General features: G+C 37.4%; 1 protein-coding gene across 2 annotated transcripts in view; it reads left to right on the forward strand.

Moving 5' to 3' along the window:
* The window catches only part of COL5A2 (collagen type V alpha 2 chain), a 153,742-nt gene that overhangs the window by 97,213 nt on the left and 41,659 nt on the right, over nt 1-14,870 (forward strand). For both annotated transcript variants that reach the window (XM_043894287.1, XM_043894286.1), the window contains exons 10-18: nt 1,523-1,576; nt 1,993-2,046; nt 3,174-3,227; nt 6,124-6,177; nt 7,131-7,184; nt 8,136-8,180; nt 8,585-8,638; nt 12,454-12,498; nt 13,587-13,640. In XM_043894287.1, coding sequence (XP_043750222.1) covers nt 1,523-1,576; nt 1,993-2,046; nt 3,174-3,227; nt 6,124-6,177; nt 7,131-7,184; nt 8,136-8,180; nt 8,585-8,638; nt 12,454-12,498; nt 13,587-13,640 — 468 coding nt within the window. The remainder of the gene's footprint in view (nt 1-1,522; nt 1,577-1,992; nt 2,047-3,173; nt 3,228-6,123; nt 6,178-7,130; nt 7,185-8,135; nt 8,181-8,584; nt 8,639-12,453; nt 12,499-13,586; nt 13,641-14,870) is intronic.

Raw genomic sequence — 14,870 nt, forward strand, 5'->3', positions numbered from 1 at the left:
AAACTCAACATTCAGAGAACTAAGATCATGGCATCCAATCCCATCACTTCATGGCAAATAGATGGGGAAACAGTGGAATCAGTGGCTGACTTTATTTTTCTGGGCTCCAAAATCGCTGCGGGCTGTGATTTCAGCCATGAAATTAGAAGACGCTTGCTCCTTGAAAGGGAAGTTATGACCAACATAGACAGCATATTGAAAAGTAGAGACATTACTTTGTCCACAAAGGTTCGTCTAATCAAGGCTATGGTTTTTCCAGTAGTCATGTATGGATGTGAGAGTTGGACTATAAAGAAAGCTGAGCTCTGAAGAATGGATGCTTTTGAACTGTGGTGTTGGAGAAGACTCTTGAGAGTCCCTTGGACTGCAAGGCGGTCCAGCCAGTCCATCCTAAAGGAAATCAGTCCTGGGTGTTCATTGGAAGGACTGATGTTGAAGCTGAAACTCCAATACTTTGACCACCTGATGCGAAGCACTGACTCATTTGAAAAGACCCTGATGCTAGGAAAGATTGAGGGCAGAAAGAGAAGGGGAAGACAGAGGATGAGATGGTTGGATGGCATCACCAACTCAATGGACGTAGGTTTGGGTGAACTCTGGGAGTTGGTGATGGACAGGGAGGCCTGGTGTGCTGCGGTTCATGAGGTCGCAAAGAGTCAGACACGACTGAGCAACTGAACTGAAAAAATATATTCAATATGTTTTTCAAAGATTTTTCATGATGTTAAAGTTTTATCACCTGGTTTCTTTATGTGACTGACCTCCAGTACAAAGAATTTTTATGTGCCTATGTTTGTAAAATTACAGATCATTATCTCATGTCATGGTGAAAATCCTTATAATTAATTATGTGCCAACTCTGGAGCTATAAAATGAGATCATAGAAGAATATCACCAGGTAGTAGTATCAGAAATAACAGTGACAATGATCACTCCATGAAATCTTTACAAAGCATATAATTCTGTACTTTCTTTCTATAACCTTTCAAATACCAATAGTATACTGATGTAGAGCTATTTTAATTTTTGTAGTGATTTGACAGTCTGTAGAAAATGTTTTTTTCTAAAGAGAGAGAGAAAAGAATTCCTAGCTCAAACATGCTGTATTTTCATTATCATGTGTGGGGTTTTACTCCAAGCTAGTTTACAGTACTGCCATTGTGAATGGAAAATGTAGTTGATAAAGAAGGAGGAAGAGAAGAGGAAGATGACTACCACTACTGACGCTCACTCTGTGCCAGCACTGTCCTAGGCTCTCAACATGCATTATTTACCTAAAGAGTTATAGCAGCTTAATGAAGTAGGCACCACATTATTCTCACTTCACAGATTAGGAAATGCAATATAGAGAGATGAAGTATTAGTATCTCATCCAGAGTCATAGCTGGAGAGTGGTAGAGTCAACATTTTGAGCAATTGCACTATACTGCAGACAGTATAGGATTTAGTATTGTGTTTGATTTGTTCATATAATTTGTGTATTATATATAAATTTTATACAATTTTTTTTTTTTAATTTTAGGGTGGTGTTGGCCCAGCAGGACCTCCTGGTGAACCTGGTGACCCTGGCCCAATGGTAAATGTCAAGTAAGCATGTAGACCCAGTTAACTATGGGTCCGCCGTTATAATGATGTCATGAGTTATTTATGTTACCACCTTTTTCCTAATGTAGCAATATATTCTAGTCCAGTTCAGGAGTCCTGTGTTATGGACTGGGCTTAAGCTACATGTTTCTTGTGGCAGAGTATTTAGATTCAGAGGCTTTGAATGTGGTCAGCGGAAAGTGCTAAGATATGTGCATCTGTGAAATTAAATTTTTTTCCTTTGAGCACATAATCTGAGAGATACAATATAAACTTCAGAATATTAATGAAGTTGTTTTCTCTGATATTTTTCGTTTGTCTCAACAGTATTTTGGATTGTATCTTTGATGGATATGGGTAAATAAAGGTAAATATCCTTACTTTCCTTTTGTTTCGTTGTGTTATTAGGGTCCAATTGGTGCACGAGGACCAGAGGGCCCTCCTGGAAAACCTGGTGAAGATGTAAGCTGCTTTTCTTCATTTTGCTTTGAAATTTTTCCAATTTCAAAATTTGCAAAATTTTGGGTAGGAAAGAGCTGCGACATTAACATGAATATTATTCATTGGTTCCCATTTCATTCCCCTACTTTTTACTGTCATTAAATTTAATAAAAACAGGAGAGGTCAGAATGGAATTTTATAAAATCTGAAAGTGCTCTTAATTGTGATGGTATTGTATTGTTAGGTACTGTATCTTTGCCTTCATTCTTTAGGTTTTCCATTATGATTTCTCCATGGGATTCTAGAATTGCTGTCAGAACAGCAACAACATTTGTTGGACAGAGCTTTTGAAGTGATCTTAAGGAAAAACACATTTCTTCGATCCCAAAAGATCATTATGAGGCCCTCATTAAGTGGATTTTTAAAAATGTGTTCACAGAATAGTGTCAGTATTGCTCTCCAATGCTCAAAAAGTTATTTCTTTAATTGAATTTTTAAAGTTAAGCCTAAATTTCAGATTTTAACGTTAAGAACATGTGATCAGTGTTCTTAAGAACATTTAAGAACAGTGTATAACAACAGATTTGCTTTCCTGAATTCCTCTGTTAGATGCACCAAAGTTGAGCATAAAATCATTAGGTAGGTCATTAATGTCTATTTGGCACTGAAACATGAAAATATTTTCTTTTTGTGTGTCATGAGATTTATTTAAGTAGATTACAATGAATTTGGCCATAAAGAAAATATCTCTGGTAGTTATTAATTTTTTTTTCATTACAAGAAATAAATGGTAAATTTATTTTGAGAAGCACTGTTTCAGTGCTGCATGTTGATGCAGAATTTCATGGCATGTGTGTATGTGTGTGTGTGCGTGCAAATTTTGATGTTTGTAAAATGGAGAGCTAGGTCAGACCAGTATAATTTATATTTATTTCTTCTTCTGATAAATGAATGGAATCTCCACAGACTGACTTGCTATAATGGACTGCCCTCAGGAGTAGAGCTGTATTCCCCACACTGCTTAGACCATTGGATGTGAACTTTCCAAGCAAGATTTTTCATCTGTAATTGACTTGTCATTTAGTCTCAGAAGAGAAAATTTTAAGTCCCTCTTTGCTTTCCTCTTCTTTGCTTTTTTTCCCATAAAGGGCGAGCCTGGTAGAAATGGAAAACCTGGTGAAGTGGGATTCGCAGGATCTCCGGTAAGTTTATACTGATCAATACAAAAATATAAAGACAAAATTCAAAAAATAAAGAACATTTAAAACTAACTCACCATTCATTGCCTGCACATACAGTAGACACTGTCACCAAGACATGTTCCCTTCTGTTATTGTGAAACAGGTCATTTTGCCAGGATGAGAGCTAATTCGAGTTCCCAGCTTTGCATTGGCACCATATGAATGACCCTCCCAGAGCTAGAGAATTATAACCTAACATGGATTCTCCCAAAATGAGTACTAAATTTTCAGATAAGTCACCAGCTTGACTTCCTTACCTTTCATAATATCTCAATCCCAATTTATCTTTTAAAGATATTTTTAGTTTTTCAAAAGATTTTGTATTCATATGTCAGAAATGACAGGTTTAAAGAGTTTATTAATTTGTTTTTTATATGCTAGAACAATAAATTGTGGACAGGATGCCTCTTTGGCTGTTCCCCAAACCCTATTGTTGACTGAAATTCTTTATTGATGTTCTTTCTCCTAAAAGCTTGTAACCAGATATATTAAGCACCAGGTCTCCTCATAACAGTTGTCTTCTCACTTGGCTCAATACAGGGAGAGTAACTAGCTCTACCAGAATTCAAGACCTGGGTCATTTAGCTGCTCTGAACCCACCTGTCTTTCTTCACTCATGTTACTTTGACAGGTGCTCCCCTAGGATGTGCTACCGAGACAGTGGGGAAAGGTAGAAAATGATAAGTAAGCGTAAATGCTCTAATGTTCCTGCTCTTAGGCTTTCTCTTGGTCCAGAATCCCCTAAACTGATTCAACCTCCTACTTATTATATCTCCTGTAATATCCTAATATTTCTACCACCATATACATACAACTATACTGAATTATTGTCCATTTACTTTATGAAAATTGATGAGGTTCAATGCTAGGGACTTTTTGGACAAACAAATGCTGATGATCTTTTACGGGAATTTAAGCACAGGACTGTAAGGATCATTTAGTTTCGAACATAAAACCAGGCCTGCAGCTCCCTGCTCTTTTTCCTTTCTTCCCTCATCAGACTGCAAACAAAGCCTGCAGACAAAGACAGGTGGTTTAGTCATTAGCACAGATGTCGGTGTGAACCAATCCAGGCTTGGAACTCCTGCCCTGCTGCACACTTGCACCTACTCACAGCGTGGGCCCTCCACGGGGAAGAAAGGCGCCCCGCCAGCATGTCACAGATGCACTCCGCAAGGGCCGTGCAATGATGTGTGATTGGGGTATGATGACAGTCTTGGGTCAGCAGAAGGAGAAAAATTTTATGAGCGCTAGTACATCTGGTTTATTTTCTTGCTATATTAGAGATATGTAATCACAGGAGAATTCCCTTGCAGACCACAAAAGCTCAAAAGTTTACTAATTGCTTGAAATACCATAGCTCAGTAATTCCTCTATAGGCTTAGAGGGATGTATGCTGAGTTTCTGCTCAGGATGGTGGGGAGATGAATCTCAGTAAAGGGCAGGATTCCAGTGGAAAAACTTAAAGGGCATTTTTGAAGTGAAAGAATTCCTAAGTTGGGCTGTGTAAACAGAAGATTTAGTGGAACTTTATGTGTTCAGAGGGCAGGGTTTGATGTACCCTTACTGTGATAACCCCCTACAAAACACTACAGAGACATTTTTCCTGAAAGAGGTCATGGAAGAATTATTGCTTTGCTTTTATCATACAAAGTTTGTTTATTGAGCTGTTTATTCATTCATTTAGTTAACACTAAGTAAAGGGTATGGTAATACAGAACAGAAGGATTTTGCCATCTCTGTAAGATTGTACTAAGACAAGAGAAGTTCCTTGAAAGATTTAGGAAAAGCTCTATGAGTGTCAAGAAGATGAAGAATGGGAAGTCATTTCTTTATTCAGTTGTTTATTCAGTTTTTATTCTTGAATGCCTACTAATAAGGCAGAAGGCTAAGTGTTAGGGATATGCAGATTGATAGTGATAATAATTGATAGCGTCAGTCTGTGCTATCAAAGTGCTTACTCGACTGGTACAGTAGATAGGCTTCAACACAAAACCTATTTAATGTAGATAACTGGAATAAGTGAGTAATTAAGTCACTGGATCCTCAACTATTTAAAGAGGGTATGAGGAAAAAGTTTCAAGCATAATTTCAAAGAAGTTGTGCCATTTTGGATTTGACTTAGTGTCTGATTTCTGGCTTTTTTTTTTTTTTTTTTAATTTATACAGTTAGGCGAAGGATGCACAGAATTGACAAATTAAGAAGTTGAGTCAAGGAATCAACCTTTGTATTACTTGACTTTCTTTTCTGTTGGATATTTCGTTTTCTCAGTTTTTTAAACAATCACAAATCCATAAGCTTCTCCTGAATATTTTATTACAAAGTTCTGTAACAGTTTAATATAATATTTCTAATCATACTCTACTGATAATATTTAAAAGTTCAGAAAACATAGATTATACTTATTTGCTACAAATGCATTTATTATTCTACCACAAATAAAACACTATATAAAAGAGAGAAAGCATAATTTTCCTTAAGTTTCCTGATTATTTTTCCTATACCTTGACCTACTTGATTTAGACACAGAGAATGTAGATTCAGGCTTATTTTCTTATTGTTTATTCTTGACTAATTATAACACAGCAATATCATTTGAAAATTTAAAAATGTCATCAAATCAACACCTGGAATTAACCCATGTCTTTGTGTAAGACTTGTTTTCATTTGTCTTGCTAATTTTTTGATAACTTAGAAGTATTTTGACATATAAAAATATATTTCTCCTTTTTCTTCTTAGGTTTGTTGGTAAAAAAAAAAAAAACTATGTACCAAATATCTTTTTTGGGGAAAAAAAAAAAGTGCTTTATGCAGTTAATGACTCTGAAATGCCTTATCTCTTTTTTCCCCCCACAGGGAGCTCGAGGATTTCCTGGAGCTCCTGGTCTTCCAGGCCTGAAGGGTCACCGAGTAAGTTCAATCCTCTGTAATCCTTTTAGATACCCTAGCTTATGGAGTAGGGTCTGGGGAGCATTACCTTGAAAATCTTAACAATTTCATTTGTCAATTGCCCTTAAGTGGCTCTGGTTACAGTAGATGTCAGTTACCAAAATCACAATGCTTTTTTACATTTCCTTTGAATTTCATTTGATTCTATAAACAAATGTGTTTTGAGTTCTTACAATGTGCTGAATACTGTGCTATAAATAAGAAAGTAGTGATAAATGAGAAATGTCCATGACTCTCAGCTTCAGTCTAATGAGATTTCTTTAAGAAAATAGGCAACTACTACATAGTGGAATATTTACATAATACCATAAAGTGTACTGGATCACAGGGGCCTAGTCAACTCAGATCCAACTCAGACATGGAAGGCTGTAGAATGCTTCTCTCTTTAACTCAAGATAATGAATATGCAACTATTAGTTACATGCATATGTACATAGAAATTACACATCTATCTGAAAGCATAGTTGATATTCACTCAGTGTACATTGGCTGGCCTCTGTTTTGAGTGGTTGAGCTTATGATTAGAACGCTTGTGCTGTACTAGTTATTAAATATTCTTAAAATCACTTGGATATGAACCATATTTTATAACTAAATTCTATAACCATTTGTTTCCCCTAAGGCCACCATACATTTTCTGGTTCTATTAATTAAATTTCTATGAAGTCACAAAAATTTGAAAGATGAGCCATTGCAAATTGAAAATGTTATTTAAAGAGGGAAACCCTACTTTAATTTTCATTGAGTAGACTTTCAAAAAAAAGAGATGAGAATTTGGGAACATTTTGAGTAACGACTTTAAATTTGCAATCTGTTTTCATAAGGCACTTCCAGTGAACTTGTTTCTGGTTCTTCTTTTACCTGCCTGAGGCTCAAAAAAGCTGTTAAATACAAATTTATATTTTTCTTCTCAGGGACACAAAGGTCTTGAAGGCCCTAAAGGTGAAGTTGGAGCAACTGGTTCCAAGGTAAATGAATAATATCTCAATACAATGTCACAACAGAATTTCTGTTCTGCTTCAAGTCTAAAATTTTTTCCAATAGTTCTGGTTCTTAAATAGTTCTAGAATAGAACTAATAGAATAGTTCTTAAATAGTTCTAGAGGAAAGAGTAGTATAAAGAATGAACACTTAAGTAGATAAATATAATTTTTCATGGATGAGTGGTAGTAGATTGAAGAGGATACATGATATGACCTTGCTTTGCTGCTGGAAACCCCTACCATGCCATTTGGTTTCTACCAATGTAAGATGAGTGTTACCTTTATATAAAGATGCACTATGAATCCACTCTCTAAAACACATTCACTCTTTATTCTCCTTTAAAAATATCAGAGAGGTTTAGATGGTTCGTTGGTCCCACCATTTAGTACCCTTTTAATTTTAGGGCCTTTTGGCCATTGTTTCTTCACCAAATTTATTTATGCTTCTAGAGGGAAAGAGAACATCTAAGAAGTGCAGATGACTTTTTAATGCAAAGTACAATGAGATACATGTGTGAAAAAGCATTTGGCTTTAAATTTGTCATTTCTAAGCTTCCTACAAGAGATCTTAAAGGGATATTATAGTCAATTTTAGTTTTGTAAAATTTTACTTTTATTATCAGACATAGACTAAGCATTTGTATTAAAATTTGATTAATGTGGCTAGGTGTAAAGAAAATGAAAGTGAAAAAAGATTGTCCCATAAATCTTGCTTAAATTCCCAATTTGATTTTAGACTTATTTCTGTAGACACTAAATTTCCATTGTATTTTGAGAATAGGTGATACAGCATAGTTTTGAGGTCCTTTATTGAAAGTATACCTTTCAAATGCTCACTTTGAAAATAAGCCTTTAAAATAACACACTTGGAAGAGAATATTGTGAATATCAATTGTAGGCTTCCTGTATTGTAATGTGATCTCACTTTTGCTTTAGGGTGAAGCTGGCCCTACTGGTCCAATGGGTGCCATGGGTCCGCTGGTACGTATCAATTTAATTTGTTGCTATTTCTTTGCTTTTTAGATTATGCTAAGAGAATATTTAAATGGAAAAAAAGACATAGAGAGCATATGTTAGCTGGTGAAATAATTCTTTATTATCAGCTGAAAGGCAAGTATCCTATAGGAACTGCCCCTTCAAATAGAAAAGGCTTCCTGCATTACATTGTTTTTCTTAATTGTTGAATGTACTTTTCTTTTCTGTACCCAGTGACCAAATCAGGATTATTATAGACTTAGGCCATTAATGCTGGATTAAGTGAAATCTATTTAGACCAATTATAATGAGTAGTGATTTTATTAATAATTGATTTGAAAAGTGAAATCAAAGTACTGTCAGATTCAAGTAAGATGTTTCAAGAGGTATTCTCTATCTCTCATCTATAGGGTCCAAGAGGAATGCCAGGAGAGAGAGGAAGGCTTGGACCACAGGGTGCTCCTGTAAGTATGTGTATTTTAGCTCTTTCAAATACTTTGTTGAATATGCCTTTTAAGGGAGAATAAACTTTACTTTACTTACTTTGTAATTTTTATACTTTTCATTTTGAAACAATTTTAAGTTTACAGGAAAGTTGCAAAGATAGAATAGAGAGTTCCCAGGTACACTTTACCTACCTTCTGTTAATGTTAACGTCTTACATAACCAAAGTATATTCATTGCCTACTTTTTTAATAAAGAAATTAAGAAAATGTTATTACTTATTATTTACCAAGTGTTCTAAACATCTTTATCTCTTGTTCCTCACAATCCTAAAAGGTAATACTATGGATAAACCCTTTAAAAGATTAGAATCTCCTGATCATTTTCCCTTGATTGATTTTAATTGTACCTGCTAAATTGCTTCAGTCACGTCATGCTCTTCACGACCCTGTGGACTAGTCCATCAGGCTCCTCTGAGAATCCTCACGGGATTCTCCAGGCATGAATATTGGAGTTGGTTGCCATGCCCTTCTCCAGGGGATCTTCCAGACCCAGGAATCAAACTCGCATCTCTTATGTCTCCTGCATTGCCTGGCAGTTTCTTTACCAATAGCACCACCTAGGAAGCCCTTTAATTGTACAGATTGAGAAATACTCTTGCTCTCTGCCCACCTACCTTAAACCTGGGGCAGGGGCAGTTATTTTATTCATTCTCTTCACAGCTCTCTGGAAGTCAGGCTGTACTTGCTAATATTTCAAACTTGCAGTTCATTACATTACACTCACTTTTCTTTTGACAACTAAGGACTGCCATCTGACCTTTCTTATTTTAATATCTTATCATCTTTAGAATTAAGAGTCCCAGGTTGATCACATCCCCTACTATGATCCCACAGAAGACAACCACCTTAGAGCTTCTCAGTGGTACTGAAGTCAGGGCTTTGGTTCAGAACAAGTGAGACCCTCTCACTAGACCATTCCTTATCACTTATAGGCAGAGTGTCCCCTGGAAATGTAGAGAATATTGTAGAATATCAGTTCAGTTCAGTTCAGTCACTTAGTCGTGTCCGACTCTTTGCAACTCCATGAACTGCAGTACGCCAGGCCTCCCTGTCCATCACCAACTCCCAGAGTTTACTCAACATCATGTCCATTGTGCCGGTGATGCCATCCAGCCATCTCATCCTCTGTCATCCCCTTCTCCTCCTGCCCTCAATCTTTCCCAGCATCAGGGTCTTTTCAAAAGATTTAGCTCTCTGCATCAGGTGGCCAAATTATTGGAGTTTCAGCTTCAACATCAGTCCCTCCGATGAACATCCAGGACTGACCTCCTTTAGGATGGACTGGTTGGATCTCCTTGCAGTCCAAGGGACTCTCAAGAGTCTTCTCAAACACCACAGTTCAAAAGCATCAATTCTTCTGCAGTCAGCTTTCTTTATAGTCCAACTCTCACATCCATACATGACTACTGGAAAAACCATAGCCTTGACTAGACAGACCTTTGTTGGCAAAGTAATGTCTCTGCTTTTTAATATGCTCTCTAGGTTGGTCATAACTTACCTTCCAAGGAGCAAGCGTCTTTTAATTTCATGGCTGCAATCACCATCTGCAGTGATTTTGGAGCCCAGAAAAATAAAGTCAGCCAAAGTGAGCTCTTATTTTATCCAGCCATATATATTATATTCAATCTGCTGTGTTTACTTCTCTGTGCCTTATTCGACTGTCTGCCCAGGCAGCTCTGGCGTTTCTACCTCACTTAGTGTGGGCCATTGCTCTTTCCAAGTTTCCAGAAGCTATTTTCTCTGTTAATACTATTTCCCAGAGTCTTTATCTGGGTGTTAAATATATATTATGGTAGAGTGCTTCCAAATCACTAAAATTCTCCAGTTTTATACCCTGTCCCTCTCAATCCCATACCTTTAAGACCTAGTCCCATGTGTTCTTTCTTGAATCCGGCCTCTGCATGAGGTATAGAACTTACAGTGTTTTTGGTAAATAATCTATTCTTTCTTTCATCAGAGACAGCGTTCCTTCAACCAAGCTATTTTGTGACTTGATGCTAGTTCTTGGTCTAGTGGCCAGGGGAGAAGCAGGTAGTGGTGGGGGTAGCTATATTGTCTGGTAAAGCAGAGGGCTCTCTATCATCTTTAAGCAAGAGGAAAGTATAAACTGTTAATGGGAAAGGATCACTTCTGTAGGCCCAGAGGCTTCAGGGTCCCTGAGATTTCAAAGTTCTTAATATATCCCAGTGCTAAATTTCAGTGCCCATCCTTCCAATCAAGGGCCTTGACCATGGCATAGCAGAATTTCCATGTTTTAGAATTCAACCTTTTCAAGAGTACTTAAACCTTTAGCATTAAGTCCTGGGCTGGTCTTCAACTTCTTCTTCCCTCTAGCTGTAGAAGATGATAATATTTTTAAATGCTGCTAAGGAGGTTTATATTGATAATTAATTACCATCAGCCTTACAACATCTTTCTCCAGTGGGTTCACTCAGCAAGACCCATAGGATTCCATTAACTTTATCATTGTTACATCCTCTACACCTTCTCAAATGCCTGCGCTATTGCACCCATAGCCCATTCCCTTGTGTGCATGCTAAATTGCTTCAGTTGTGTCCAACTCTGTGTGACCCCATGGACTGTAGTCCACCAGGCTCCTCTGTCCATGGGATTCTCCAGGCAAGAATATTAGAGTGGTTGCCATGCCCTCCTCCAGGGGATCTTCCCAACCCAGGGATCGAACCTGTGTCTCTTACATCTCCCATGTTGGCAGGCAGGTTCTTTACCACTGGTGCCACCTGGGAAGGCCCCATTCCCTTACATGTGTACCCTATCTCAGTTCACTGTTGGAAACAATATTTACCACTACATCACTACAGCATGCCAAGAGAATTCCATACCGCATCTATCACCAGCTGGCCAGTGTGGAAGTCAGATTAAAAATTCCATTTTAGCATCTGCTTTCTTGACTATCTCTGGCACCAATGGCATATGAGTCAGTTTTCCACGGAACTGGCATCAAAGCAAAGACTTGTGTGCAGGGAATTTATTGAGGAGTGCACTCAGGAACTATACCTATGAAGAAATTAATGAAATAAGCAGGACTTGTTACAAGGAGAAATTAAAAGCTGTGTTGCATTTGCAACAGAGGCCTCAGTCTCCATGAATCTTCCATTCCATGAGAACTATGGAGCTGAAATGGCTCTTCAGACTGGTTTGAATGGGGCTAATCCTTTGTTTCACTACATTGACCATGGAAGGGCACAGGCATAATCTTGGAATAGCTCCCATCTTGCAGCGGTTTATGGGGAGGGTCTCAGATGTGAGCCATCAGCTTACAACACTTCCAGTGGTGATAGGATGCTTACTTCTGTGCTGAAGGGGGATCTGGGTGACGCACACAGCATTCACTATCACTTAATTTCCTTTGTGGGTGAGTATATGCGTGTGCATGTGAGCTTTAGCTTTTTGTTTTACTCCAAACACATTATTATTATTATTCTAGCTATTAAGAAGAGCCTAGTGTTCAAAGTTTCTCTGTCTTTGAGCTCGTTTGATAGAAGGTGATGTGTTCAAGTAAAAACAAAATCATTTTACACAGTTTTATATTTCCAATTTTGATTTTTATTTCTTATCCTTGGATAGATGTGTTTTATTGCTTCCTTACCCATGTTGTATAACTGTGTATTTTTATTGCTCTTAACCTAGTTAAGGTTGTTGTCAACCTTAATAGATATTCTCCAATTTTTTAACATGGAAATTTTTGTGAAGTGAATGACTTGTCAGCAAGTGCTATAGAAATGCACTCTTACCGTCTCTCTTCTTCTGCTCAGGGGCAGCGAGGTGCACATGGCATGCCTGGAAAACCTGGGCCGATGGTGAGTGTATTGCTTTCATATTCATTCATTCATTCATTCACTCATTCTTCCATTTGTACATTCATTAACATTTATGAAGCACCTGCTGTGTCCCAGATGCTTGGAGTAAAAAGACAATAAATCCACTGTGCTTGTTTTTGAGCATTTTCCTATCAAAGAAGAAAGATATAACAATTAATACTGTAGCAGAATGCTACTGTTAACTGCTGTAATAGGAGAAGCAACACGCAGTAGGGGACCTAGCTGTACTGACCCCAGTGGTGAGGCAAAGATCTCCAGGACGACTCGAAGAGGAGCAACTGTTAAGCTTAGTCTTGAAAGATGAGCATGTGATAAGAATAAGAGTATAGTGTGGTCCACAGTAAACTCAGGGAAATACTATGAGGGTAGATTGGATTTGAAATTACTTGTGCTTAAGATCTCTTCTCCCTCGTTACTCACAAAAATGAAACAAACTATAGGAAGAAAAATAAGTGTAACTTAAAAGGGCTTTTATTAACGCAAAAGTTGATGGCATTAAAATGCAATCCTGAGAGAAGAATCAAGATAACCTAGAATGAAATTCATCTACACCAATTTCCTCTCAATTCAGCTTTTAAATCAACGGTTTAGACTCCATTCATGCCTTTCCAAAGGTAGTATAGTGACACATGTTCATTTGCTAGTAGCCTGAAAAAAATCACTCTAAGGTATCCAGCTGATTCTTAAGCATCATTTTTATAAAGTGAGATTCTAGGTTTTGGTACAATGTGTAACTTTCTAAAAACTATTACTTGGTTAACACAAAGAAAGTAATTTCTCAAGAAGCAATTGTTTCAGACAATTTGTGTTTGTGACTGACTTACTGTCATATGCTACAACTAGAAGATTCTGTCATGCTTAATACCACTGGACACCTCTTCTACCAATGTCTCATATCAATATTGCAAGATTCTTATAATAAAATTATAATATTATTCTTGTTTTAAAATACTAAGTGGATTATTCCTATATATCAAAGTACAGAATGTTCAAAGGATAAAAGATTACATGTTGATAAAATGTTGATTAAAACACATGTCTCATCACTTTGCTGGTTTCTTTAATAGGGTCCTCTTGGGATACCTGGCTCTGCTGGTTTTCCAGGAAATCCTGGAATGAAGGTAAGATGTTAACATGTGTAGCTTTTGATGACATGAATTACTTAAGTACGTGAATCCCCAAATAAAGAATGTCATTTAATTCACTGAGGAGTATAGAAGTTGCTGTTAACTAAGGAAAGCGCCTAGAGTGCTCTCAATGTCCATTATGGTAGGGAAAAAATAGAAAATGAAAAAAAAGAAAAAAAAAAGAAAAAAATGATATTATCATATAAGTAATTTAAAAAGAATTACCTATAATCATACAATTGTAATATCAAAGAATCTGATTGCACTAGGACTCTAATGCCAGACAATTTAACAGCTGCAAGGAAAAAGTTTAATTCGAATTGTAACTCTGTTCTTGAATACTGTGTCCGGCAGTAATAAATAGCATAATGCTCTAAATGATAGGAAGTTAAAATAAATCAGGGGTTGTCAAAAGGCTGTTCTTTCATGAAATATGGTCCTTCACATCTGCCTCCCCCCTCCCCTTGTACCCCCAACTTACACAATCATTAAAGGAATGGGCAGGGAGGTTATTTGGCTCTCCCCGTGGGAATGGATTAAAATATTCTGCTGGGATGATTTACATTTGTAGTGAGTCACAGTTTGTTCCTTCTCCCAAGTACTTTGGATGATAAATTCAGGGATTGCAGTAAGAGGTTATTAAGATTATATAAGCTAAATTAGTGAATAAACTCAGAACACTACTTTCAAATTTTGAAAAACATGATACTGGCTCAGCAGTAAAACCACCTGCAATGCAGGAGCCACAGGAGACGTGGTTTTGATTCCTGGGTCAGGAAGATCCTGTGGAGAAGGAAATGGCAGTCCACTCCAGTATTCTTGCCTGAAGAATACCATGGACAGAGGAGCCTGGTGGGCTACAGTCCATGGGGTCACAAAGAGTTGGACACGACTGGACTTAGTACACACACGCACAACATAGCACCTGAGGCAGAGGACGCCCTCATTGTAGGCTCATGCTTCTTGTTAGTGGGCTCGCTCAAACTGGGTTTGAACTTTGAAACAAGCAAGCAAACAAACAGTCTATAGTTGACATTTCAAATGCTCTTTGAAATGTGGGAGTCATCAAGTCAAATTATTTTTCTGGCTCTCTCTAACATTGACTGTAAATTCCGTGCCGCAGGGATGTGGCTGTTTTATTTTAAAATGGCGCCCTCTGACAGTTCGGGAAGCAGCCCCTCCTTTGACTGAGAGCCCGCTGTGAGCTCAGCCGAGGAGGACCCT

Source organism: Cervus elaphus, chromosome 33 (genome assembly GCF_910594005.1).
Source record: "Cervus elaphus chromosome 33, mCerEla1.1, whole genome shotgun sequence".
In the NCBI taxonomy this organism is placed as follows: Eukaryota; Metazoa; Chordata; class Mammalia; order Artiodactyla; family Cervidae; genus Cervus; species Cervus elaphus.